At 35.9% G+C, this 26,958-nt stretch overlaps 3 protein-coding genes across 6 annotated transcripts in view; 2 read left to right on the top strand and 1 right to left on the bottom strand.

Annotated features, from left to right (window-relative positions):
• Window positions 1-1,326, top strand: part of LOC127808951 (kinesin-like protein KIN-6) — a 58,248-nt gene extending 56,922 nt beyond the window's left edge. Inside the window, exons 18-20 of one of the 2 annotated variants that reach the window (XM_052347702.1) lie at window positions 266-399; window positions 527-605; window positions 712-1,326. In XM_052347702.1, the coding sequence (XP_052203662.1) occupies window positions 266-399; window positions 527-605; window positions 712-855 (357 nt within the window). In that variant the 3' untranslated portion in view covers window positions 856-1,326. Of the gene's footprint in view, window positions 1-265; window positions 400-526; window positions 606-711 lie in introns of those variants that run through there. The other variant, XR_008025010.1, reaches the window with a different exon arrangement.
• Window positions 1,327-3,893: 2,567 nt separating this feature from the next.
• On the top strand, window positions 3,894-13,606 carry LOC127807947 (uncharacterized). 3 transcript variants are annotated; one of them, XM_052346192.1, is made up of 4 exons: window positions 3,894-4,238; window positions 4,880-4,931; window positions 7,476-7,554; window positions 10,096-13,606. In XM_052346192.1, exon 4 carries the CDS (start codon window positions 10,201-10,203, stop codon window positions 13,243-13,245), a length of 3,045 nt encoding a protein of 1,014 aa, XP_052202152.1. In that variant the 5' UTR covers window positions 3,894-4,238; window positions 4,880-4,931; window positions 7,476-7,554; window positions 10,096-10,200; the 3' UTR covers window positions 13,246-13,606. The 3 variants fall into 3 exon arrangements, with proteins under 3 accessions (XP_052202152.1, XP_052202150.1, XP_052202151.1); XM_052346190.1 differs by lacking the exon at window positions 7,476-7,554; XM_052346191.1 differs by lacking the exons at window positions 4,880-4,931; window positions 7,476-7,554.
• A 2,345-nt stretch (window positions 13,607-15,951) lies between these two features.
• LOC127807522 (DEAD-box ATP-dependent RNA helicase 28) overlaps window positions 15,952-26,958 on the bottom strand; it is a 44,068-nt gene continuing 33,061 nt past the window's right edge. The window contains exons 7-19 of the mRNA XM_052345427.1: window positions 22,984-23,132; window positions 22,672-22,767; window positions 21,036-21,138; window positions 20,809-20,871; window positions 20,394-20,455; window positions 20,158-20,254; window positions 19,310-19,428; window positions 19,186-19,228; window positions 18,849-18,950; window positions 17,584-17,682; window positions 17,401-17,484; window positions 16,659-16,930; window positions 15,952-16,083 (exon numbers count right to left, since the gene is read on the bottom strand). Of these exons, the coding sequence (XP_052201387.1) occupies window positions 16,068-16,083; window positions 16,659-16,930; window positions 17,401-17,484; window positions 17,584-17,682; window positions 18,849-18,950; window positions 19,186-19,228; window positions 19,310-19,428; window positions 20,158-20,254; window positions 20,394-20,455; window positions 20,809-20,871; window positions 21,036-21,138; window positions 22,672-22,767; window positions 22,984-23,132 (1,305 nt within the window). The 3' untranslated portion in view covers window positions 15,952-16,067. The remainder of the gene's footprint in view (window positions 16,084-16,658; window positions 16,931-17,400; window positions 17,485-17,583; window positions 17,683-18,848; window positions 18,951-19,185; window positions 19,229-19,309; window positions 19,429-20,157; window positions 20,255-20,393; window positions 20,456-20,808; window positions 20,872-21,035; window positions 21,139-22,671; window positions 22,768-22,983; window positions 23,133-26,958) is intronic.

The following is a 26,958-nucleotide window of genomic DNA, read 5'->3' as shown; positions in this document are numbered from 1 at the left end:
ATTTCAATTTTTTGATTTCAAGGAAAATTTTTATTTTTTGAACTAAGATGAAATTTGAATTTTATGGAAAAAAAATTATTTAATGAAATTTATTAAAATTTGGACGAAAAATAAATTTCATCTCATTTTTCACCCTTATCAAACGCACCTTTAGTTTTCAATTGTACAGTTGGATAATGCTCTTTCATTTTTTAAGATATAATAATCAGTTATCTAAGTTTCCAACTGCAAGAGTTAACTTTCTTGTCTTTGTTGTCTAATATAGGAAATATTGCACCCGCCAACAGAAGGGAAGGAAGATGCTGAATTGGGCACCGGTTGCACTGTCGCCATTGAACGAAAAAGCGACATAAATGACAGCTCCCTTTCCAAGCCTTTGAATGTAGGGAAACCTAAAAGGTCTGTGAGGGTGGAAATTAACAAAAATGCACGGCTTATAGCTTGGTTTCTTATAATAATACTACAAAACAATTTCACACTATCTCATCATTTCTTTTTCTTTTTCCTTTTTTTGGTGAATAACCAGGAGGCTTCTGCCCGCCTCGTCTATGTTACTAGATGATATCGGCTGTAAGGACTTCAATGATGAGAATGAGAAAGCAAAGGTGAACGGCCTCAAAACTGTTCTTAATACTGTCATCAGTCTCAATGCCAGGCCTTGCAAGTTTTGCTAAAAACAACTTATTAAAATTTATAACTGTTTTTTTGCAGGGTGGTAGAGGAGAGAAGGTCGCAGCTCCTGATGAAAGAAACAGAACGCATGGCAGCCTATCTCTCCTTCATTTGCTTAGGAGCAAATCTTCATCCATATCTCAGAATCAGAATCAGAAGCCTTCTTACAGAAGATGTCAATAAATAGCTCCTCTACTAGTCAAACGCTTCTATAGGCCCTGATGAAATTGGCTTTCTATGTAATTCTTCATTGTGGAAACCTAGTACTCTTTCAGCCACCAGTCAAGCCATGGGCCTGGGCCCAGGCTTGTGTAAAGAAAAGGTGTTGGGCCGGGCCCTTCACCAGAAGCCCATTTTTGGAAACATACAGGCATATAACAAAAGCAATGGTGGAGTACGGCCTCAGGTGCCCTGCCCAGCAAACGTTGTTAAGCAATGCCAAGGCAATAATCCTTGAATTCAAAGCTGACTTTGGGAGCACAGACTTGGTTGTAGACTTTGTCAGCTTCAACTTTTACGGGCTTATTCTTGTCATTTGGCCGACGTTAAAATCATCATTCACTTTCTCTTTTATCATTTGTCCTTTGACTGCCATTTGAACTTTTAACAATATATTTTCCGTTGTTAGGTTAGTATGGTGTTAAATTGTTTTGGTTTCTTCGTGTATGTTCGAAAAATGTCTTAATATATAAAATAAGGTATAGAAATTTTATGATTAATTTTTTTTTTTTGGGCGGGGGGGGTTAAAAGTATACTCTTATCTACTAAAAAAATAAAAAATAAAAATAAAATATATTCATATTAAAGAACAGTAATCTAGAAAAAGCAGCAACTAAAAAACATTATAAAATGATTAGGGGACAAGGGATTAAAAGAAAAAAAGACGTCAAACCTCAAATCATCAAAAAAAGATAAATCTTCAAGTCTCAGCAATTAGTAATTCCAATTCCAATTCCATGCTTGATTGTCCTCTCTCTAGTCAGCATGTAAAAGTACAATTATCACCCAAAAACTACCACATCAAATCATCACCTTCACCAAAAGGTAAGCAATTAAATCCTATTGCAAATATATGAGATTACAAAGAGACACGTGGCATCACGTGACAGGGACGAGGGCACCAAGACATTGACCGCCACGCTAAGCTCTCTCTCCTCTCTTTTTCAGGGAAGAGTGGCATCCCTTTTAATAAAAGCCCATCATGGGATGATGGGAGGCGCCTTCTTCTAATTGACACTTTTTGCATCTCCCCTTCGCCTTCCTTCCATTCATCTCCCTCTCTCTCTCTCTCTCTCCCCCCTTCCCACTCTCATTTTGTCATAGCTTAGCTTAGCTTAGCTTGTGTTCTCTTTTAATATCATCATAATAAAAAGAGTTGAAATATTAATTATCTAATATATTCAACGAATCAAGTGACATTATATTTTTTACTTTTAAACCCATAAATTATATGATGGATGAACATTTAATTAACTATTAAACAATTAACCCAAATATGAGATCTTAAGTCTTAAAGTGGAAAAAAGAAAAAAAAATAAAACTATTTTTGACTGTCTTCTCTTTGTCTTTTTTCACTCTAATACTTCACAAAATATCAACTAAAATATTAAATAATAAAATTACAACTATAGAATAATCAGACAATGCTATCAAAACATATTCTTTTGTGGAATTATTTAATTTATATTAACATAAAGAGATAAATGGATAACTCATAATTTTGGAGCTCTAATTGCTGCTCATTCTCAATCTTAATTTTTCATTGTATTTCTATTAAAATCTACCAAAACAACTCATAATTGTGTTTTAACGCTATTATTATTATTGTGCACCTTTTTATAACTTTTTTTTGTCAGAATTTATAAGTATGTGATTATTCAAAAAATAAGGAAAAAACATTAATTAAGCAGTGTAGCTCCATTAATACCATTTAATTGAAATACCTTGCAAACTCACTCCTTATTAATTTTACTATTTAAATGTGACTAACATGCAAAATAATTTGATCAAGTAAAAATAAGTGGAAGGGTTATTGGGATATGACCTCAATCTATTATCGTGAGAAAATAAATTAATTATTGTGTTAGTCATAAGATAAGTCCATTAAACGAATCAAATGTCAAGAATATCGTGAGTCGCAAAAAATGATAACCAATGTTATGTGATTTAGGATGATAGTCGATCATAAGCATAATCCCAATTCAAATATTTTTATCTTAAATGTTTCAAATAACATACGCAATTATGTAGAAAAAAAAAGTAAAAAAATATTCTCCTTTACATGCCATTTTCATTAATTTTACTTACACATTTTCTTTTTTACTAAATGGGTTACTTAGTCAGTGGGGGACTTTTCTCATTTATGTCTCAAGCAATTGCATTTGTTCGATACTAAATCTGTTTAAAATTTATAAATAGTGATAAACAAAACAATCATCAAATTCTTAAATGTTGTTTGAATTTAATTTTTTTGATGGCTTTTATACTTTATTGATGAGAACATAATTTTATTTTCATGACTCAAACTAAAATTATGGTGAAGTAAAGGTTATTTATAATTTTTATTTATAGAAATTTAGTTAATATTAATAACTTTATTATCGTTGTTTAGCATATTGTGTGAATTATAAGTGATAAAAAAATTGAAATGCTACTTAAACAAAACAGCGATATTTACGCCACACTCTTGTATTAATATATTGAATCATGCTGGTTGTACATGAAAAACTACAAAAATAACAGTAAAATGACAAAAATATCCCTTATCTAATTGCAAAATTGATTTCCCTTCCCTTATCTAGCCTTCTTTGTTACCCACGATGTACAAATAATATTTTTCTTAATGCATTATATTGTGTATCTAATCAATATAAGTGTATAATACATCAAAGTAATAATGTTATATTAAGTTTAATTTTTAAATAACATTTAAAAAAATTAAATAAAAAAGTAATTGGATAAAATGTTACTTTTTATTAGTAACTTACCTTTCATTAGCTTTGAATAGTGATATTTTAATTGGCCAAATATTAAATGTGACTAAAAATAAGAAGGCAATAATTTAATACCACCTTATACTATCGTTGAAAATATAAGCGTTATATGTATGGTTCTTTGCGTAGGAACCGTAGGGTGTTAGTCTGATATTAAATATAGTTGAGGGGTTTTGATGTTATTATACAAAGTAAAATAATAAAAAGGAAAAAGAGAGAAAATAGTGCTGAAGAAGAAACGTTGCTCTGTATCTGGTTCGAGAAAGGCCACACAGAGAAGAACAAAGCGAGGGTTTTGTGAAGAGAGAAAAAATTAAATTCGCTGCTCCAAAGAGATATATACATACACATATACATGTAGAGAGAGAGTCGTTGCAGAAGGCGTTGTTAAGGTGGAGATATATACATATATTTATGTATTTACAGTGAGAGAGGGAGAGAGGGAGGGAGAGAGAGAGAAATCTACAGAGAGAAAGGGGGTTTCGTGGAGCTGGTTCTGGTATGAAGTTAAGTATTTCTTCTGGTTAAACCGGGCTGAGGTTTCCATTTTCTGAGGGCAGGACCGGTAGATTGGTAAGTATTATTACTCTCAAGTTGTTCAAATTTCGTATTTAGGTTGTTTCCTTGTCGAGGATTTGCCACTTTAATTCGTAATCTTCTGCATTTATTTGCGGAATCTAATTAAATCTTTCGTTTTAGTGTCTTCCCTTATATATACGCCTGCCGCGGCATGCTTATCCGGTCCTTTTGTTAGGGTTTCTTCGAAGGTTGAAGTTGAATTCTAGGGTTTCAATTTTCGGGTACTCAACTATTAGAAATGTTCATACCTTTTTATGTAAAGCGAAAACCTAATTGTTACTTTGTACGCGCAGCTAACGGGCTTGAGATAACCTGGAGCGGTACAATTGTGGTTTATTTTCTGGGTTTATTTGTTTTATCTTCTGCTACATGTTAGGGCTGGCTCTGCGAAATTCCCTGTTTTTGCTATTTGTCTTGGTGTTCTTAAATGAAATTGGTTATTTGGTTGGTATGGTTGTTGGATTAGTTTGTTTGGTTGTCGTGTAGTTGTTCGATTAGTTTGTCGTATAGTTGTTTGATTAGTTTGATTGTTTGTCGGATGGTTGTTCGGTTGGTTGTCGTATAATTGTTCAATTAGTTTGATTTTACTGTTCTGCCTGCGTATATAATATGTGTTTCTGCTTCTATTTATTCAGATTGAGATCCAATTCTTTTTGTGGTTGTGATCAACAAGGCACCCGGCAACTGGTAATTTTAACTATGCTTTAACAAAATTAATTAAATTATCTTTACAACTATGCTGAAATTTGGCTGTTAGCTCATGTTGTTATTGAATTCATCAATGTTATGAATTAATTTGTTTCCATAGTAGAATAGTTCGAATAATATTCTACTAATGTTGTATCTTTTATGCCAAGTGAGCAAGTATAATATCTGAGGACCTGCATTTAAAAATCTCCAGTTTATAAAAAACAGAGTTGGATATGCTTCACAGATTTTGGCATAGTTTATTTATTTTACATTGGTACTGTTTTGATTAATCTGATTCTTTAGAATTATTGTTACTACATGATTGCCATTACTTCTACTTTGGAAAGGGGATATTTGTTTTACCTTTTAGTTTGCATGCCTGTTTATGTAGTATCCATGTGTCCTTGGTGCTTACACATGTTGTTGTCATAATCATTGTTTTCAGCCATCGATTTGGTTCCACACTGGAATATCCTTGTAATAACCTTTCCCTCTAGATCACAAGCACCTATTCCTACAACCTTTTGGTGTTGAGTTTTCAACTTGATCTGTTGATATCCAAACTCACTTGTTGTTATTACATGTTTGGGCTTGTTCATTTATTATCTTGCAATGTATTTGAGCTGCTTGTGGAATCTATTTTTTTATTATTTTAGCCCAATTACAGACAGTATCCTTGCCATCTTAGAAATTACAATAAGTATCTTTATTGCGCAAACATTGCGTCATTTTGACCCTTATTGTTAGACAACCATTAATGAAGTCTGATGGAAAGAGATGACATCAGCAATTTTAGGTTGAACTCCCAAAATACCTTGTAGGCCCCTCCTTCCCTTTCTCATGCCTTTGCTCCAATCATCCCGCCCCGCCCCCTGTACATCTGAACGGATAGAGCATGGTTTCGGGGTGGATGGGGGAGACCATGGAAGGGTTTGGTTTGATTCTTTGTTTGGAGCATGTTGAGGGGCACATGCACACACACATATGGGTATATCTAGTGGTCTAAAGAGAAAGGGAAGGAAATTTTTTGGGATTTATGATGGAAAAAATGTTAAGGTTTTGAAAACTTAGCAAATTATGGCATTCTAGATGAAAAAGGAAATAAAATGACAAAAAAATTCCAGAAAACACTGGATTATTACACTGGTTTTGCAGATTCACTTTTTTCATAAATATACAAAACTAGAGTCCTAAAGGATACAGTGTGCATATTTTATAAAACCTCAGGGGTATCCCGTGTAAGCTGAATTTGGGAATTTATGTTGAGGATACCCCCCTGATTTCTCAAATATATGAAAAGAACTCTCTGAACAAGAAAATGTTTTTTTTTTTTTTTTTTTGTGGCAAAAAAGAACAAAGAAAGAAAAAACCAAGAATCAAATTAAACCCCCCCCCCCCCCAAAAAAAAAAAAAAATCTAGAACCAAAGGAAAAAGCCAAAGAAAAAAAGAAAAATCAAGAATCAAACTGGGAAAAAAAACTCATTCATGTCTTCATCTCCTTCAATGGTTTAGGGCTTTAGTGAGAGTGTGTTGGGGGGAAAATGGGGAAAAGGGGTTGAGAGAGAGAGAGAGAGAGTATGCCAAGATATGAGAGATGGTTTAGGAAAGCAGGGGCAAAATAGTCAATATTACATGCCTCTTAACCTCTGTTTAATGGGGAGGTCGTCACTGTAATTTGTATAATGTGGGGATTCTGTTTGTAATTTGGCTAAACCTCAGGGTTGCTGGCCATAATTAACTCTATTTTCACATGTCTTAGTATGCCTCTTTTAGAACCTTTCAACTATCTACTCACCCTTCTTTGTTGACAACAGTTGGAGCCTCTCAAACATGGTCCTTTATGTCTATCTAACAGAGCCCTTATAGTTTCCAAATCTTCATTTATTTGGTGGTACTAATTATTGATTTAATGAAAGGAACCTTTGACATTCTGTTTTATCCAGAAATAATTTGGACACCACTAGAATTAGGTCTGTTTTGGCATCTGATGGTACCCTAGGAATGCCATTGTTTTAGGTTTCACGCCCTGCCCCATGCTAGTCATCTATCTTAAGAATCCCTCTAGCTGTGTTGATCATTGTAATGATTTCCTGTCCATTCAACTTGTACATGAAAGGACATGGCAAGGCTCATTCCTCTCATTTGAAGTTTTGATGATCTTTTGGTTTTCATGTGTATGTGGATGTACTACATGCCAGCATTATTTTTTTCACTTTGCTTTGTTGTCCTCTTAATAATGATTATTATTCTCCTTGGAAATGAGTGCCATGTAAACGATTGACCAGGGGGACAACCTACATCATGTTTTAATCCCTGGACAATATGTCTAATGATAATCATAATTGATAAAAAGTGACTTACCATTTGAAATCTTCCTGTTTTCTCATCCATCCCCATGAATTTAATAGAAAAACATCCTTTTTTGAATTTCCTATAATGGGCTACTGGTAGAAGTTATCAGCAATTAGGGTTTTAATAAGGACTTGGCTAATGGATAGAACATGGAGAGCTATCTGAATTTTGCATGGACAAAATTTCAGGCTACATCTTGACAATACCAAAAATTTTCAGCCTATGTGGCAGTACCCGTGACGTGTTTTCATCAGTGTACTATATAAGGTATTTCCTCTATATGCCTTTCAACATACAACGGTCGATAAAATTTCTACACAGGTTTATAATATCCAGTCTTAATTAATTAAGTATAAGTGTTAAACTTGTATTGTAATTTAGTTGAATTTATTTGTACGATTACGATAGTAGCAAATTTTGGGGTAGAACACAAGAATCTCTGAGAGACGATGAGATCTGATACCAGATAATATTTCCATCACTGCAATATTGACTGTTTTTTGCAGTTCCACTTAAAGTGGTGAAAGATATCTTCAATTGGCTACTGACAGATCTTTTGGCTTTAGAGTTGGAATGTTCAAGGTTTACATATGTAGCTCATAGTAAGCAGGACAATAATGTTTAAAAGTTGTCAATAGGATTCCCCCGTTTGTGCTATTTATACTTAGAACACCTTGTAATATCTGCACTAAATTGGAGATTTTGTCTTGGCACAAGTTTGTTGAGTAAATAGTGGTAGTTTGCCTTCCGTGATCCTACCCTTCAAAATACCTATTAGTCTGCTCCTGGCCAGACTCCAAAATGAAACAAGTCAACCTCCCAGGACTCTGTATGACTTACTTTGGTTACTCTCTATTCCAAGCAGAAAAAAAGAGCTTACAACAAGCACAACCATCATCTACTCTGGATTGAACTCAAAAAATATTATACATCACAACACCCTTGCTGACATTGAGATAAAGATGGTCAACATGTGTTCCCATCAGCCTTGTACCTACAACATTCATCAAGAATGCAAATGCGCCTCTCCTTAGTTATTCGTAAAATGGTTACCTTGCTCTCCTTCCAAGTGAAGGCCACGTTAGGTGCAGACCAAGCCTTTCTACACCCATTTTTGGCTAGGAAAGAGAAGCCTTGTTAAGATTCCCATAAAATGGGATGTATAAAATCCTGGTCTCTAATCCAAGTTGTCCACCTGAGTAGATAATGAAAGGTCATAGATTACCTCTAAAACTTGCATCGACTCCATGTCCCAACCCTGCAACTAACTTGTAGAAAGGGCAGACCAAGTTCCTCCAGACCAGAGGGAGAAGAAAACCGGTAATATGCTACTATGATAAATTGCTAGGCATCAAGATCCACAAAAATCTCCTGTAGGAGCACCTAACCACATGAAATGTCACAGCAGAAATGTACCTGTTCGAACTTACCTCACCTCAAAGAAAGTGAATTTTGGTACCTGTTATGGTTGTTTTTATTACCTTACTGGAGGCTCGTTTCTCACTTTTTATATTAGTATTAACTTTGTAAGTATTTTTACGTTTCAATAGCAAGTGGTTGTGATTACATAATCTTTTGAACATGGGGTGTGTGATGGTCACTTACAAGTTACAATGTGGGTTAGCTATATTTGGATCTTCAAATATGTTCTTTTGGAATGTTTTATATTTTATATAGGTTTTAGAAGGCATTAGTTTCTAAATTGAATTTGCAAATTGTGAGTCATATTTGATAGTTCTAGAATGTATTATACACTTCTCTTTGTAGATTTTAGTTTTAATAGTGCAACTTGGTTAAAATTTTCAAGTGCAGTTCAAGTTTATATTGTATAAGACCATATTTTTACAACCATTAGCTTCGCTTATATATATAATTTTTTCTTGATGTGAATTTGGACTATTACTTTGTTGATCCTAAACATGCATGCTAACAAGAACAAGCCATATCACCTTACCATCAATGTTTGTCACCCTTGATTCTGCTTGGATTTCTTTTTCATCATAAAGCTACTATATTCACCTCTTTTTTATCTTGAATGGTTGGTGCATAAATGCCATTTTCTTGTTTACTTTTTTAACCATTTCTAGTTTGTTCAATAACCTGAGATTATTCTTTGGATTAACTATAACTGACATGTAGTATGTGGTTCTGTTGTGAAGATTTTATTATTGGTGGATTTCTATAATAGTTTATTTATTTGACTTGATTATAATCAAAATTGGTGAACATTGAACCAACCAATTAGGGATGATGGAATAATTTTTCATTATTCTCAGCATTGTAATTTTATATTATGGAACTTCTTCTGCCGTGCAGTTAACATGCCTGTACTGTGGGATCACCAATTCAATGTCTAATATCAACCCTTCTTAAGGTGTTCTAAGGTCCCAGAACATTTTGTCTGCATATGTTGTTTGTATGATTATGACTACCCTATCTGTTATGTTCTAGCTTCGCGACATCATTATATTTATGTAGTTTAGTTTCTAAATTGATTAATTAAACCATATATTGCTTGAAGCTTTTTAGTTTCAAAATCTTCCCATAGTTTGTGTAGGACAAGATGTAGCATGAACTCTTGATGTAGAACAATAGTCGACTGAATCAATTCATAACTATCTGTCAACGAATTATACACCACAGTAGAAACTGGTTGATTAAAATGATTCTACCATTATTATGGGCCAGAAGGGTGGGGGTTGTGGGACAATTTTTCTTCTCCTGTTCAAGTTGTGCAGTAGTCGATAACATGCTTTTTGGCATGATTATATACTATGTTTACTTGTTTGCTAATGCGATCTCTTGCAGGTGTGGCGTAATGTTGTCGTAAACTCCTTCACAATTGTTAGGATGAAGGATATGTTGAAAGGATGCCTTTGAAACTTGGAAATCATAACTGGCATGTGAACCATTATGACGATTGAGGACTTCTTTACCCTTACTGAGATGAAAGATGGGCTCACATCTCCTGCTAGAGTCAAGGAGCTGGTCAATGTAATGCAGAAGGAGAAAGATTGTATTGTGAAGAATGTTGGTGACACAACCAGGCAGTGGTCTACTGTTGCAAGCACTATAGCAGCTACTGAGGACAAAGACTGTCTTGATCTTTTTGTTCAGTTGGATGGGCTCTGCTTTATTGATAGATGGCTAAAGGACGCTCAAAGGTTTGGCAATGACACAAATGATAGATTTGTGGAAGAGTCAATCACTGCTTTGTTACGCGCACTTGAAAAGCTGCAAATAGATTACCAGAAGTCAATTTCTCAAGGAATCTGGATGACTGTCGAGAATCTCCTTGACCACAGCAGTTCTAGGGTTCAGGATAGGGCTAAAGCTCTGTTTAATAGCTGGAAGCAAGATGGTGATGTTGAAGCAGTACCCCAATTTGTTGAGAAGGCTGGGGCGTCCCATACTGATGTGACAAAAGGAAGTGGAGGCATTGCTGGAGAAGGTGGACCTACAGAACTTTCTGCAAGGGATATCACTCTTTCAGTAGGGGATCCAAGTGAAGAAAAACATGTAGATCTGGCTAGAGATAAATTGGAAAATCCTGTATGTGCAGATGTTTCTCATCCAGAGAATGTTGACTATCTACAGATCCAAGCATCTAACAGGGAAAATACTTCAGATCATCAAGTCATGAAAGGTGAGAGTTCATCATATCCCATAGATTCCTCTGTGGTGTTGAAACCTATGGAAGAAAACTTTTCTATTGAAGAACAGTCCCCCATAGTTCATGCACAAGGAGTTGAGCCTAATACAACTAATAGTTCTGTTGTCCTGAAACAAAGCACTGAAGGAAAGTCGGATGTTCCAGTGTTGAATGAGTATTCTGATAAAGGAAACCAGATGCAGGTGGTCATTAGTCCTCTCAGTAAATCAATGGAAATTTCTTCTGCTTCTAATCTGGTGGAACCCAAATCTCCTTTGGACAACAATGCTGGAGATGCTCAAGAATCTGTTACTGAACTGGAATTACAAAAAAATCTTGATGCCAAGGACAAAGGTTGTCCAAGAGATTCAGCTACAGGTGATGTGAAGATGGATGTGTTAGAGGGAAAAAGCAGGATGGATGATACTGGATCTTCAGATTGTAGCAAAAGTATGGTGGTGGTCCAGAATCAAGGTCTGACCTGTGCTAATACTTCTCCATTGGACTCTTCTGGCAATGAAGGTAAATTGCAAAAAATGGACGACGCTGATACTTCTTTCTCCTCAGAAGATAGTGAGACAGCTGATAGAGTCAAGGAGCATGCTAGTGATGAAAGTGAAGATCTGGGAAATGATTCTAATTTCTTGAGAGCTGCAGTGGAGACCAAAGATCCTGATGTGGTTGACAAGAGAAGGCCTGATTTAGAGCTTGACTATAGCATGGTAGATGCTTTGGAGGTTGCTCGACAAGTAGCCATAGAAGTTGAGCAAGAAGTTGTAGATCGTAGAGAGCCAAGTTGCAGCTCTTCTGAGAGAATTTCTCAAGGAGGAATTAGGCAAACAGGTAGCCCTCGGTCCATAAATGGTAAGGAAATCCAATCTGTTGAGGTCACATCTAAAGAGGTGCCAACTGGACCCAGTCCGTCTACTGAGACTTCACTGAAGGAGGAAGGGCTTTTAAATAGCGCAAAAGACCTAGGTTCTGAAGCAGAAAATTGTGTACAAGATATGGAGGGTAATACTGAAAAAGGCCTCGGTGATTTTGATCTGAATAAAAAATTTTGCTCTGAGGAAATAGATTACCCAGTCAGTCCAATGTCTACACCCGTCTCTGTGGTTTCAGCTTCAAGGGCTGCAGCAGTTCCTGGATTGCCTGCAGCTCCTTTGCAGTTTGAGGGGGCTCATGGTTGGAAAGGATCTGCTGCAACTAGTGCTTTTCGACCAGCATCACCTCGTAAAATTCTTGAAGGTGACAAAACCCTTACCATCAGGGAGAGTCATAACAGTTCAAAGCAGCGTCCGGACTGCCTTGATATCGATCTGAATGTGGCAGAGGCGGGAGATGAGAAAATTGCTGATCTGATAACAGGAAAAAAAGGCCTGGTCTCTTCTGGCCTTCCTTTTGGGGATTCCTTGGTTGAAGGAAGATCAGAGAGACTCAAGTTGGATCTTAATCGTATGAGTGATGATGGTGATGCTCCATCTGATTGGAGAATGGAGGGACGGCCCTTTCATCACAGGAATGGCCACCATAGCCCATCCGCTTCCTCTTCATCATCGTCTATGCAGCCTGCTTTAAGGAACATTGATTTGAATGACCAGCCTTCTTTTCACATCGAGAATACAGATCTACAGTTCTATTCTGGTAAGTCATCTTCACAAAATTTGAATGCTTCTGGATCCATTGACTCTGTGATTTCCATCATGGGTACCAGAGTTGAGGTCAAGCGGAAAGATTTTGCTCCTCAAACTACTTCCATGCCAAATGGTAGGATTTTAGAGCCGGCCTTGGATGTTAATTTGGCAAGAAGTAGTGGGGGTTTGGGGATGGGATCTGCAGTACCTTATGCACATCCTCCTATTTTTGCTTACAATGGCCTTGCAACGGGGCCTCCAGTATCTTTTTCAACAACCATGTATGGACCCGGACCAGTTCCTTACATGATGGATTCCAGAGTAGCCCCTGTTGTACCTCAAGTCATGGCTTCTTCATCAGCTTCTCCAGCTGCCTACCCTCAACCACCATTTTTTATGAGTATGATTGGAGCACCTCCTGGTTCAAGTGGAGCCGGGCCTTCACGGCCTAATTTTGATCTGAATTCTGGCTTGATGATTGATGGAAGTAGGGAATCTGGTGGTTTGAGGCAGCTCTTGAATCCTGGTCAGAGCAGGCCAATTGATGAACACTTGAGGGTCAACGCCCAACCTGCTCTGGATTCTGGTGGTGCAGGGAAACGGAAGGAACCAGATGGTGGTTGGGAACCCTACCCGTTTAACTTTAGGCATCATCAACCGCCGTGGAAATAAAGAGTATCAATGTCTGATTGCCTCTCTTTGGATCTGTTTAGGAACTAAAACACCATAGACTAATGTTTTCACAGCCATAGATGATCCAGGGAAGGTGAGCTTATTGGGAGGGAACTTGGTAGAACTGAATAAAAGTAGGGAAACTGTGGATGTAACAGGATTGGTGAGATGAGATGAATTGCCAAAGAAGAAAAGGGATTAGGTTTTATTTTTTCATAATGGTTTATTTTCCTATTTTGCTTTTTTTCTATGTTCCATAGCAAGCCATTGCTACCATAGAAAGCTTGTTACATATAGCTGTAATTTCTCTGCTGATATATATTGAAGAAATTTAGAGATATTTAATCTTTTTGACCTTTCATTCCTGTGTGCGCGTATGGTTTGATCTTCAAATGGAAGATTGCGTTACCTTTTTGGTGTATGGGGTTGTTTAATTTAGGTATTGAAATAAAAGGTTGCATCACTAATTCTTGTGTATGTCTGCTATTGACATTAGGATCTGCTGTCTTGTGGAAGATTCTTAGCTAATTGGCATTTGGCCAAATCCTTAGCAGAGTATGTTCAGCTATACATACATGCATAGGCAATAATTGCTTCTATAATTGTTGTTATTATGGTTACTATTCTTTAAGCTATCAAATCAAGATTTTCCAATTCAGGTTTGCCAATTTGTCATGGTGCGTATATGCTTATTAAAATCCTGTTGTCTGATACTTCCCAATTACTTAATGTAAGTTTTGACTGCATTTCTTGTAACGGTGATATTAACACACGTTTTGTTTACTCTTTATCAAATTTAAGTCCAAAGATACAAGTACCCTCAAAAAGATTTTTACAATAAAAAGTAGCACCATTTAAGAATATTTGTCCTTTTACTACATTTAGTGTGGAAATAAACTTTCAAGTGTGTTAGTTTTATTTTGGTTTGTTACAAACGTCAAGAGGGAGCGCCTGTGGGCGGCCTTTTGCAGGGATTAATTTGATTTTTTTTACAAAATTACCACAACTAATTAAAATAATTATTTAAATAGCAGAGTGTGAAAATATGTAAGGATATATCACAATTGCGGCCACTACACTCGCCACACAGACAAGGAATAGGAGGGAGAAAGTGTGGTGTCATGTGCGGGAGTGATGGATCAAAAAGAGGGGAGGAGAAATTGTAAGCCACTGAATCATCTCACCAAAACGCAAGCAATACTCAAAATAATGTCGCAAAAGAAAGTTAAATTTTTCCCTAAAAAAAGAAAAAGTAATCGAGGGCTAAGTGAGTGAATTGGGCACTTATTATTTAGCTGATTCGAGTGAAAATCGAGAAAAAAAGATGATTTAAATTATATGCATAAATGTTTCAAAATAAAGAGTGAACAACTTTAAAGTTGTAAAATTTTTCTACCATTCAAATAAATTTTGTTTAAATATTAACAGAAATACACATTGACTTTTCTGGGTGTGGCTGGAAAGTTCATTGATTTTATGGTAGATTCGTAAATATTTTTAAAATTGAAATATTTTAAATAATATTTTTTAATTGTGGTAATTTTGCAAAAAATCAATTACTTTGGTGCCTTATTAATTTTTTGAAATAATCTTCGTCTTTTAAGAAGCAATGCATATTTTATCAATTTGCAATTAGTTTGTTGAAAACGTTTGATATATAATATAATCTTGGTTGTAGAGGAAACAAAAGCAAGCACCTACAAACTTTCCTCACTTATTTGTTAAATAAAATCGTAATTAGTGGATTTAATTACAGAGAGAGAGAGAGAGAGAGAGAGAGAGAGAGAGAGAGAGAGAGAGAGAGAGAGAGAGAGAGAGAGAGAGAGAGAGAGAGATGTGCGGTGCGGGTGTGGATAACTTGAATCAAGATTATTTTATTGTATAATTAATGTACATACCTTTGCATAATATAATTTTGTTTTTCTTATAAATGTTTGCTTTGCTTTGCTTTGTTTTATAAGGTCTATTTTATTTTTCTCATCTTTGTCCTGGTGTTGGTGAGAAAAAACAAAAGGCAAGTAATTGCACTTAATAATGACTATGATTCTGGTTCAGAAAAAAAAAAAAAATCTATAAAAATAAAATAAAATACATCATCCTCCAACAACTTAAATGTCAATAGAAGTATTCCATTCAGCAAGCAAAAGCAAATAGGGAAATTTTGATATTATTTCGTTTAGAATCATAATATTGACTTGGAAGATAAGCTCTTAGCGACTCAACTCAACTATCTTTTCAAAAGACCAGATATTTATTTATCCCTCTAATTTCTTTTTGAACAATAGAGATGATATTTTTAATATTCAACAACTAAAGGGTGTCATAGAAAATCACTTTCGGAACCAATTTTGATCTACTACTCTTCTGAATCAGAACTAAAGAGTAAAAGGGGGCCGACAACAACGGTAAGAAGACAAGCACTTGCTATTCCCATACATAACGAAAATTTTAGAATCATTTTCTCTCATAGGTGCTCCCATAAGACAACACCCCCCCCCCCCCCCCCCCCCAAAAAAAAAAAAGAGAGAAAATTTCAATAGCAGTTGGCACCTGCAACTGCAAACCGACTCTGTTATACTCATCAACTTCCTATAATTAGCAAAATCTTTAGGCACCATATGATCCTTTTCTTTCACGTCCCAACCGCCACTCATCGGTCATCGGCCGGGAACCCATAAAAACAAAAAGAACAAAATAGGTATAGATAGATATATGCCTTCTCAATGGTGCTTTCCTTCTCTCTTGCAACAATACAATACTGAACTCTTCTTTCCAACAGCTCCACTTCCGAAGGTATCAACCCATATCGCACTTTGGAGATGCTATCTCCGCTTGTACCTGCAGTAAGATAACCAAAATGTAGTATCAGCAACCATTCTGCAACATTTTATAATCTAGCCAGAGAGGGCAAGTATTACGTGTTAACAAGAAATCAGCTCCGTCTAAAGGCAGTTAAACTGGAAGTGATGACCCGTAATGTTGATAACACCACATTACTGAGCAGACATCACAAACAGAATAACTTTACTACGCAGGCCATAAGCAGACAACAAAACCTAACATTAGCAAATTCAATTTAAACTCTCATACAAACGCAAAAACATTTCTCAAAGTTCACATCAATGAAAAACTTTAAATGAAAATCAAGCTAGTAAAACATAACATTATTGAGCAACAAAACGTCAAATTAATGGGTTCCATTAGGCAGGTAGACCAATAGGCAATAGAATCATTACACAATTGTAGAAGACCTTCTCTATTGATAAGATAATATGAAAGCACCACCGACTGATTCATTGTAGATTGTAGACCAACTTGACAACTCAAATTCTTAAATTTAATAAACCACAAAAAGGAATTCGTGAAAAATAAGTATAGTTCAGGTTTAATGGAATTTGGAACAAAATGCATACCTTGACTTGCTCTTAAATGAGGATTTTTTCTTTCCACCTCCTCGGAGGTTTCTTTTTTGCTTCTTCTCACTCATATCACTCTGAAACATTTCCTTCATCTCCTCTGTCCTTGACTGATTTACTTTTGAAAGACGTTTTGTTTTTTGGCTCTTTGTTTTAACAATCTTGCCAGCGTCTGCCAACTTCTTCACAGCCTTTGCAGCCTTTGCCCGTCGATAAGCTAGGTCAACAAGGGAAATGCCAGCTTTATCTTTCTTACCTTTGCCAGTACCCTGCATATTTTGAATTATTGATGCTCAGCTGCTACTTAATGCAAGTTATAATACGTGATCGACTGAGAGGATTAGAGCATATCCTCTTAGAGAGGTCAGTGATTTTATGAAATAAGTTAATTAAGAAGGCGCACTTAATTCACACTCTTCATTGAATAACATCAAGTTGAGAGGAAAACATGAAAATATGCTTGAAAATGCAACAAAATGCAAAACATGACAGATGGCAGAGCCATCTCACCATTACCTACGAACACTCATTTAGAGACAAAAACCTAACATTAAGCTTATATTGCCAAGAAACTCCACCAAAATGCCTGTATGTGAGAACTTTTTAGGCAGGACCTTGCTCTTGGATCAAAACCGAGAATTAAGAGTGTCTCGAATGATTGAATTGAATGGTTTATCTGATGTTTGTTAATACCCTATAAAATATGGCTTCAGTGAAACAAAAAGGGTGAGGCACATACTTCTGACTCTACATTGTCATTTTCATCTTCCAATTGCTCCCTAGCAGCTTCAAGTTTCCTCCTCTTCTTTCTTGGAAGATTTTTCTAATCAAAATAAAAATCAGTTCAGAGATCATGAATATGTTTAGTTACTGAACACAGAATCTTTTGATTACTTAAACTCAACTTCAAAATAACAATCACCTCTCGCTCCCGCTTTCTCTTTTCCTTCATCTTAAGGTCTTCAGCTTGCTGGGCACTAACAACCTCAGTTTCAGAGCCTTTACCATTTCCAACAGATGCCTGTAGAAAGGAATTAAGACAGAGAATCAACAGTCATTTAACTATACATGTGCCAATATATACTGCAAGAAACATTACTTCTTTTTTTGTCCCTTTAACACCATGAATTGAGATAATAATATATTGTAAGAACCATTTTTTTGTCCTTTTTTTTATGCCAACACTGAATAATATTGAAAGCACACCAGCAAGAGCTGTAGGATTCTTCCATTAATATTATAGCAGCCTAAAAACAAATTATTTACTATTGGCATCCACTTTCAAGTGCTAAACTCATCTATAACAAGAGCCAACATAGGAAGACTCTGCTAAGCTTCATTGGGCATTAAATGACCCAGAAAAGTTTTTGTATATCAAATTAGGTGCTTTATCATTTAAGTAATACATATTTATCCCATTAGAAGAATGAAAATCTCAGAGGAATTTCAATGTAGAAAGAACACTATCTACTCAGAAAGGAGAAACATATTATATATGTGTGTAAAAGTTGTTAAGGCATATCATTTTGCTCAGCATAAATATAGAAAGAACAACAATTCTTGGAAGGAAGAAGCCTATTGTGTGTATGAAGTTAATTAGGCATATCTTTTAGCTCGGTATCCAACTTAGTTTGTGAGAGGAGGTACAGCTTATGGTGCAACAATACCATAACAGGCCACAACGATCAACAATGTTGGCCTGGTGATCATGGTTTCAAGGCAAGATAACATGCACACAGAGGCAAGCCTGGAAAAATCTGACCATCCAAAAACCCTAAGTGGTGGAAGCACCCATCTTGGGACTACTCTGTTTTAAGTGATGGTGTTCAGCCCTGGTTGAAATTAGGGTGTATGAACTGGATTAAGAACAAAATTAATTCCGATTTTAAAAAACTTTTTGAGCTTTCCTTTAAGGGAAGCAAATGATGAACGAATTTGATGTCCTTTCATCAATTGATTATCCAAATGGAAGGGTAGTAAACAAAGCAAATGCCCAAGACGACAAAAGAAATGTGTTTAAGAATAATTGTAACATGAATAAAATCAAGCAAACCCATCAAAAGGAAAATATAGAGTAGACTAAATAATTTGGAGGGAGCCATCTAACATATTATGGAACTTAGACAACAAGTTCATGCACAACATAAATGAAAAAAGAACCGAACTTCATTGCGCAACATAAATTACCTTTGCTGCCTTAGCTACAAGTTTTTTCTCCTTTTCTGTTACAAACCAGGTCCTTTTAGGGCGTGAAAAGATTTCATCTCTATGCGCAATCATATTTTCTGCCTGTACAAGTCACAGAGTGAGGGTACATAAAACTTAAAATAAAGTTTGCAATAAATCAGTTTAACAAAGGAAAATGATTCCACTGTGCAGAAAACATCATTGCATCAGTCACTAGAAATAAATACCAACTTTGATCTTAATGCTAGTGTCCATCAACCAAGGCCATAAATTTGATACAGAATTTTATTCAGAAAGTATGGGTATGAAAAGTATATTAATGAATAGGGAGGAAAACCTTCGTAGCCTCCATTTCCGCTTTTCTTAGGGCCATCTCTTCCCTGCAAAAAATAAAATGATAATTGACTTTAGAAAAAGGGCAGTCATTAGGGAACAAAATTGATGCTGGATACAATTAAAACCTCTCTTCCTGAAGAATTGCAGCCACTTGATCTTCCATTTGCTCAATTATTTGAGACCATTTTGTTACAGATTGCTCTGCAACAATCCGGCTCTTCAGCTTTGAACCAGCTCTCTTTGCCTGTCAGAAACACACAAATAATAATAATAATAAACAGCATTAAGCCTAATTTACCATCTGTAAACATCAATGAAATTGTGAGAAGACCACCTAATTTTAAAAGCTGCTAACAAAGTCAGCCGTGCATGGAACTGTAAGGACCAGAATTGATTGAAGGTATGACCACTCTTCTAATGCACTAATGGGCAAAGAAGATAGCAAACAAGTTGATTATGGGACTGAGTTGGGCAGGAATGAGAGAAAAAAGGACATGATGTGACAGTTGAATTAAATCCATATAGGACTTACAGAAAATGGTATCTTCAGAAAAGGTATGGGAAAAAGCATAAAGTTCATGCAGTGGCATCTAGAAAACAACGCTCAAGAAATACCAAAACACAGGTGGATCCAAACCTTGGGAGAAGAGCTACAGAAGTAACATTCTCTACTCCCACTCATAATAACAAACAGAAAGTTTCAGAGAAGTTGCTTATAATGTTAGGTCAGTGGGAATACATTTGCAGCTTCCTACTAGATAGCTAATTACAAGAGGAGAAGATTCCACAGCTGAAATTTGAAGTTGATAATAGCTGATGTCAAACTTGGTGATCCACAAATAAAATCTCCAGGAATTAGAATCTGCAAGGTTATACTTGGTTTTCCTTTTATAATTCCAATCAAGACATTTGAAAATCTCCTTAAAGCAACTGGCATGGTTAACCAGATATGAGGAAGAATATGATCACTCACAATGGCTTTCAAGAGAGACCGATCATTATCTGTGAGCAATGTAACAGCATATCCTTCTCTACCAGCTCTTGCTGTGCGACCTACTCGATGAACATAACTGGAGAAAAGAACAGCGATCAAGATTAAAATGCCAAACAAAGAAATTCTGTAGTAAATTAGCATGCAGTTTTAGAAAAAGATCATTTTTTTACTACAACCTGATGAACAAGCAGAATCAAATCAGTGTTAGTATCTACCTCGTAAGGTCCCGGGGACATGCAAAGTTTACAACTGTTTGAACACCAATAATGTCGAGTCCCTACAGAAGATAATCGAGTTGTAAAATGTTATCAACAACAATCGGGTCAAAATATCTCATACAGCAGGACTCCTTGCAAGGATGGTAAGGCAATTCTGAAAATTGACTTAACAAGAAATGTTTCAAAAAGTTAGTAGAAACCAGAGAGGCTAATGTTGATGAAAATCCATTGAAATCATCCACAAATTTTCAATTATTGCCTTTGTCCAAAATAAATAGAAAAATCAAATAAATCAAGGCATAACTCCTATCCTCCCCTTTTTGATTGAGTTTTATTTTATTTATTTTAAGTTTTTGGTTTAGGAGGGAGAAAGTGTATGAATAAAGGATTGCGTTGAAGAATCTCATCTTACACGAGCAGCAACATCAGTTGCAATCAGAAAATCGACTTGCTGCTTCCTGAAAAGTTCCAATGCCTGTATAGAAGAACATTAGCAAACTAAACATTACACTTGGAACAAATGACAAAATTGAGGGAGAAGAAATAACTATCGCAGAAAGGTGTTATCTTCTCTTTTTTCTTTTTGCCCCCCAGGGTGGCAGGGGGGTGACAATGCAACCAACTAAATTGGCAACTCACATCAAGACGCTGGGCTTGAGTAAGATTTCCGTGCAATTCAGAAGCTTTGAACCCAGCCAATCCAAACAAAATCTTCAATCTATGCGCAGCTTGCTTTGTTCCACTGCCAAGGGAAAGTAGAATCAATTGATGAAGTAATGGAGACCACAATTGTTTGGCATGTATAACTATTGTTTTTGCTTGTTCCCTTCTCTTCTATTGATCATCTGAAGTACATGCCTTGCCAAGGTGATGTACATTGAAGCCTTTTTACACTTAAAGTAATGCAGAACCACTCAAAAAATGGCAACAATAACACTAAACCTTATCCCTACTTGGTCGGGGTTTGCTACATGGATCTGAGCTCATGAATCATCTTTATATATTTTCATATCTTTTGTAAATTTATTACAACTCTTACTAAACGTAAGAGTGCCCTGCCAAATTTTTCTTAGTCTTCTACTTTTGGTGCTACCAACTTCTTCCATTCATTCCATCCACTTTTCTCATAAGAGCAGTTATTGATCTTCTCAAATGATCAAACCATTGTAATCACATCTGGTGCATCTTATCCTCAACAAGGGCCACTCCAACCCTATTACAAATAACCTCATTTCTAAATTATCCTTTTTCTTGTATAGCAGCACATTCACCATAACATTCTCATATTAGTTACATTCATATTTTACATAGGTCAGTGCTTTATTTCCCAACATGTCATGCCATATAACCGGTCTTATAGCCATACAATAAACTCCTTTTAACTTTAACAGGGTTTTGTATTCGCATAGAAAGCCAAAACACTTCTTCATTTTAATCAGCATACTTTAATTATGTGAGTAACATCCTCAATAATCTCTCTATCTTTTAAGCATTTGACTAAAATGATAAATGATGGCTTCTATTCCTCAATGATTAGAATAAAATTATTAATGCACGTACTCCCCCACACCTCACTATTCTTGGCTCTCTCTCTTTTCCTTTTATTTTTGTTTCTATTTTTCTTTCTTCAAGACTCCTATGGGGTGAATGGATGAAATTCAGAAAATGTGCAGCAAAAGAGGAGGAAGACCAAAAGAAAACCCGGCTGGAACCTCTTAGATATGACATGTGATATAATGGCCTCACAGAGGACATGGTAATGGATAGCTAGACATGGAGGTCTAGAATTCATGTAATCAAGCCCACCAAGTGGGATTAAGGCTTGGGATTTTATAGTTGTATTTTTCTTTCTTATGAAAATGGACTACCAATGGGAGTTCACCACTTCTCTGTCTCCCAGAAAAAAAAACTTGAAAAGAATCCCTGAATTCTGCCTATACCATGTCATCTTTTCTAAAATCCAGTTTCAACATACTTTAATGTTGCCAACATGATGACAACCAAAGTTCTCCAAGGTTCTCAATAACAACTTTCAATAGAGATTCTTCTCTAAACATCTCATGCAAAAGCAGACCCTGGATAGGCTGCACAGACATGTATGGTAAATTGCTTAAAACATTTTGGCTGCAATTGTAGCTTTAGTTAATACATTTCATTCAAGTTGAGACAAATTAGCAGTAAACAAAAAGGCAGGGTTCGAAAAAGTATGACCTATTATATAATTCACACAATAGATCATATTGGCCAAAAGTAAGAATGTTAAACATCATAAAACCTGAAAATTATCACTTTGGATGTGAAAGTCTTGGAGCACAGAGCAAGAAGAACCGCCTCTTGATTCACTTCACGCATTCGGCGTATCCTCACCACCCTGAAAACAAACAACCAACATCTGTAAGTCTGGAGTGACTGTCATTTCAAGGTTCAAGATGGTATTGGGTTGTTTATGCATCAAATCATATCTAACACATAAACCACAGGTCTTTGAGACTATAAAAGATTATTAGTATATATAAACACACACAAGAATAAATCTAGGTATGTGATCAAGCAAAAGCTACGGGGATATGGAAGTTAAAGGAATTACTCCTCAATCAATGTTGCTGGTCTTTTTGCAGAAGGATCAGCAGAGAGGCGCAGTGGCCGGGTCAGGGAAAGCTTGATAAGTTCGTCAACTTCTTCTGTCATAGTAGCAGAAAACAGCATGGTCTGTCTCCGTTTAGGGCAAAGTCTAACCTGAGTAAAAAAGAAAAAAAAATAAATATAAAATGAAAAACATCATACTCCAGTAAGAGCTGAAGAAGAAAGAAAATGCATCTGAGCAGCTCAAGGTTTATTCAAGATTGATTCACAGACTTCATCAAAACCATGCCTAGATTAACTTTGAGCTTTGTTAGTTACAAGCTAAAATCAGCCTATAACTCTAAGTTATCAAAATTAGTAAGATAGCATATTTGGAAACCATTCACTCAGAGAACATATTAACTCCCCACCCCCCACCACCCCAAAAAAAACACAGATCGTATTTCCCTCCACCTTCTTCCCAATTGCTAATTCTATTTGTCCTTGCATTTGTATTTGAACCAAGTGGATGGATCCCAACGGTGAAAGGTGAACTTATTGCATCCCCCTCTTACCCCTTCAGATGAATTGAGGTCCAAACCTTATTATCCCTTCAACCCCATAACTACTACTTCGATGGTCCATTTCTTCCATTCAACAAGGATCAACACTTGCACTCAAAAATATAAATAAACTTAGCCTTGGCCCAATCCTTTGACCATCATTTATGTTTAAAACATCCCAAGAAAAGATCAGTTCAAATACCTTGGATCAATCATCTAAAAAGATGGAGATTAATGCGGATGTTACTCGTAGAATTAAAGTAATATGGTTACAATAAGGAGGTGCATCAGTCATTTATGTGATGGCAAGGGCGGCCCATTGGGTTCACTACAATGGAAATAGAGGGAACATGAATAGGAATGAAATGCAATGACTCTTTAGTTCCATTCTCATGTTTGGTACTATCAGCAATGGAATGACCATTTCATTCCATTGTTATGTTTGGTATACTAGAATTTGGTTGAAATGGAATGGAAAAAATAACAATATGACAGAAATACCCTTAAGTCCAAAAAATAATAAAATGTTTTTTTTTTGTGTTCATAAAATATTATTTTATTTTTTTGTCGAAGGATATTTTTGTCACCTTCAAAAAATATGGAGGCTTAAAAAGCTAAAAAAGTATTTGAAATTATTTTTTATGGAGTGGAATCAAGATTCCATCCAAACTTTAGTGAACAGGGTCAAGTTTTGAAATTAAAAAGGATCAATTTTGAAACAAGGATATGTTTGAAACCTAGAAAAATGTGTTTTGAAACTTGGTCCTCCAGAATGCCAAAGATGAAAGAGGTTTTAGAACCCACTAGACAGGTTCAGAAAATTGCTACCCAGAAATTCAAAATGTAGCAAATAAATAAATGTAAAGGTTTTATGCTGGCCTTTGAATGAATGAAATGAAAGATTGGAGAGAGAATGACAGATCAGGTACAAGACATAAGAAAGTAAGTACATGTTGTAACAGAATAAGCATGGCTTGCCTTTTTGGCTAGACATGGCTGGCTAGAGATGGGGGAGAGGCACAAGAAGATACATTTTGTCCTACTCAAGTGCATTTCTTCTAAGTGTATATATATATATATACATAAATAAGTTATAATATCTAATGGAAATAAAATTAGCGAAAAAGAAGTGAAATGAGCGAGACTTAGATTTCTTTCAAGCATGACCAGCCATAGAAGTAATGAGATGAAACAGGGAGAAGAGATTTTGTATTCTGGGTATAATAGTATGTATGCAATAATGAAGTGAGATTTACAGAAAATATATACAAAGTGAAAGTGAAATGAAAGAAGAGGTGAATTGTTTTTTTTGGCCAGTCGTTAAAGCAAGCAAAGGCCAAGCATGCCTAGGGGTGACTATCCATGAGGGAAGGTAAGGAAAAGCAAGGTCTTGACATCTCAAGGCATGTGTGTTTTATATCAGGATATATATATATAATTAGGAACTAAAAATAAGGAAGCAAGAAATGATGTAAAGATTCAATTGCCTGTCTTCAGAAGCATTATTATAAAAAGGAGTTTTGAAGTATAATTTTCCCATTTGCTCCTTAGCTTAGCCTGAGAGAATAGAGGAGAGAAGAGAGAAAAAAGAAAGTGAAAGCTTCGGCCAAGGAGAAGAGGAAAGGAAGGAGGAAAAACTCAGCAATTTTAACTCTCTTCAAACTAAGAGTTTCATCATCAAGGTAAGGTTCATTAGTATTTGAAATAATGCACGAAAATGTGTAGTTGTTTCATTTTAAAGTCATGTGTAGTTGTAGAGTATACAACATATACCTTCTCTATCAGTATAGTTAAAACTTTCTCTTCCAATGATGATTTCTAGGTTTTTTTTTTCTCAATTTGCAGCACTTCAACTAATTCTCCACCAGCAATTTCTTTTACATAAAGCACAGGATATCAAAGTGGTTGGGCACACCTCCAACAGAAAGCTCTTGGATATCCAAAGAAGAGTTGTAGAAAATTGATCCTATAATTTAAGATCAGTACATCCAAGTTTTCTCATCCGAGCCAAGTTTCTTTCCAACCCAGAGAGGGTGATGCAAGAGCATATTCTTTATTTATTAGTATTTTTATTTGTTTAGTTATGGTTAGTATTTAAGTTATTAGGTTTTGGAAACCTTTTTAGTATATTAGCTTTAGGGCCTGTTTGGTATTGCTGTATTTTTTAAGCATATCAGCCTTTTATCTGCTTTTTTGAAAAAGTATTCTTCGATAAAGTGCTGCTGTGTTTTTGAAGCACAGCTGCTTTTCCAAAAAAGCAGGTAAGCTGCTTTTAAGCAAAAGCAGGTCCCTCACAGCAACTTTTGGTGGGACCCATCACTTTTAAAGATCATATTACAATTTTACCCCCACAATCATATTTACTGGTAAATGAAAAGTCATTTCAAGGTTTATTTTTCTTCTCACAATCTTCTTCTCATTTTCTCATCTTTGTGAATCTATCACAAGCTGTCAGCTAGGTATGTTTTTTACTTCTATTCTTGTTTGCTTGTTGATATTTATGATAAGTATCCAGATTTATCCTTAAATTTATATGGTGTCATAGTCTTAGTACGTAAGGGGGAGTATACCGTGTGAGGGCATGGCCTACACGTGCGGGCAGTTAGGGAGTGGCGAGTTAACTCTATAAGGGGTATCTACGTAAATAACCCCTGGTGGTGGGAATGTACATGCGGGATCCTCTATATAAAGGACCCAAGACTCATGTAATGATCTATCGAGAAATTGAATTCAAATCACTTAGAAATTCTCTCATTTTTGTTTGCCTCGTCTCTCTCAATTCTCTCAGCTAATCCTCAATTCTTCTCTCTTTCTCCCTCCCTCTGTTTCTATCATTTTCTTCATAAATTCTCTGGAATTCTCCACTGAATTCTAAGGAATTATTGTCAGATCTCCAAGGATCTGACAATTTGGTATCAGAGCAAGGCCCAAGCCAAGGGAATTTAGTAGGTGCAGAGATGGCGGAAGGAACTCGAATGAAGAATCTGGAGTCGCAGGTGCAACAATTCCAATCGACAATTACTGATCTACAAGCTCGAGTGGAATTGCTGGAGATTGGATCCAATCGCAACCATGAAGTAATCGTGGCGATGGATCGAAAGATGGACACCTCTCTAGGGGGTTGTCATGAACCTTGGAGATGAGCTAGAGTATGAAAGGAAGATCGAAAATAATAAGAGAAGAATTTGGGGAGAGATCAGTTTGGAGGGAGAGAACAAGAAGAAAATAAAAGGAGGATATCACCGAGAGAGAGAGAGTGGAATATTAGAGAGAAATAGTATTCAATTCATTAATTCTGGATGCCCTCTTCCTATAGCTGAGGCAATATATATATAGCCTCATTTAGCTATCAGACAAAGCTCTCTAACCAACTAAGCTACAAAACAAAAAGGGAAAATAACAAAATAACAACACCCATGTGTTGTAACAGAAATAGC

Source organism: Diospyros lotus, chromosome 8 (assembly GCF_014633365.1).
Source record: "Diospyros lotus cultivar Yz01 chromosome 8, ASM1463336v1, whole genome shotgun sequence".
NCBI lineage: Eukaryota > Viridiplantae > Streptophyta > Magnoliopsida > Ericales > Ebenaceae > Diospyros > Diospyros lotus.
Note: the sequence above shows the minus strand (reverse complement) of the source record. Positions and strands in the feature narration are given on the sequence as shown.

Coding starts and splice junctions, on each gene's coding strand:
- LOC127807947 (XM_052346191.1), top strand. CDS start 10,201: ATGACGATTGAGGACTTCTTTACCCTTACTGAGATGAAAGATGGGCTC.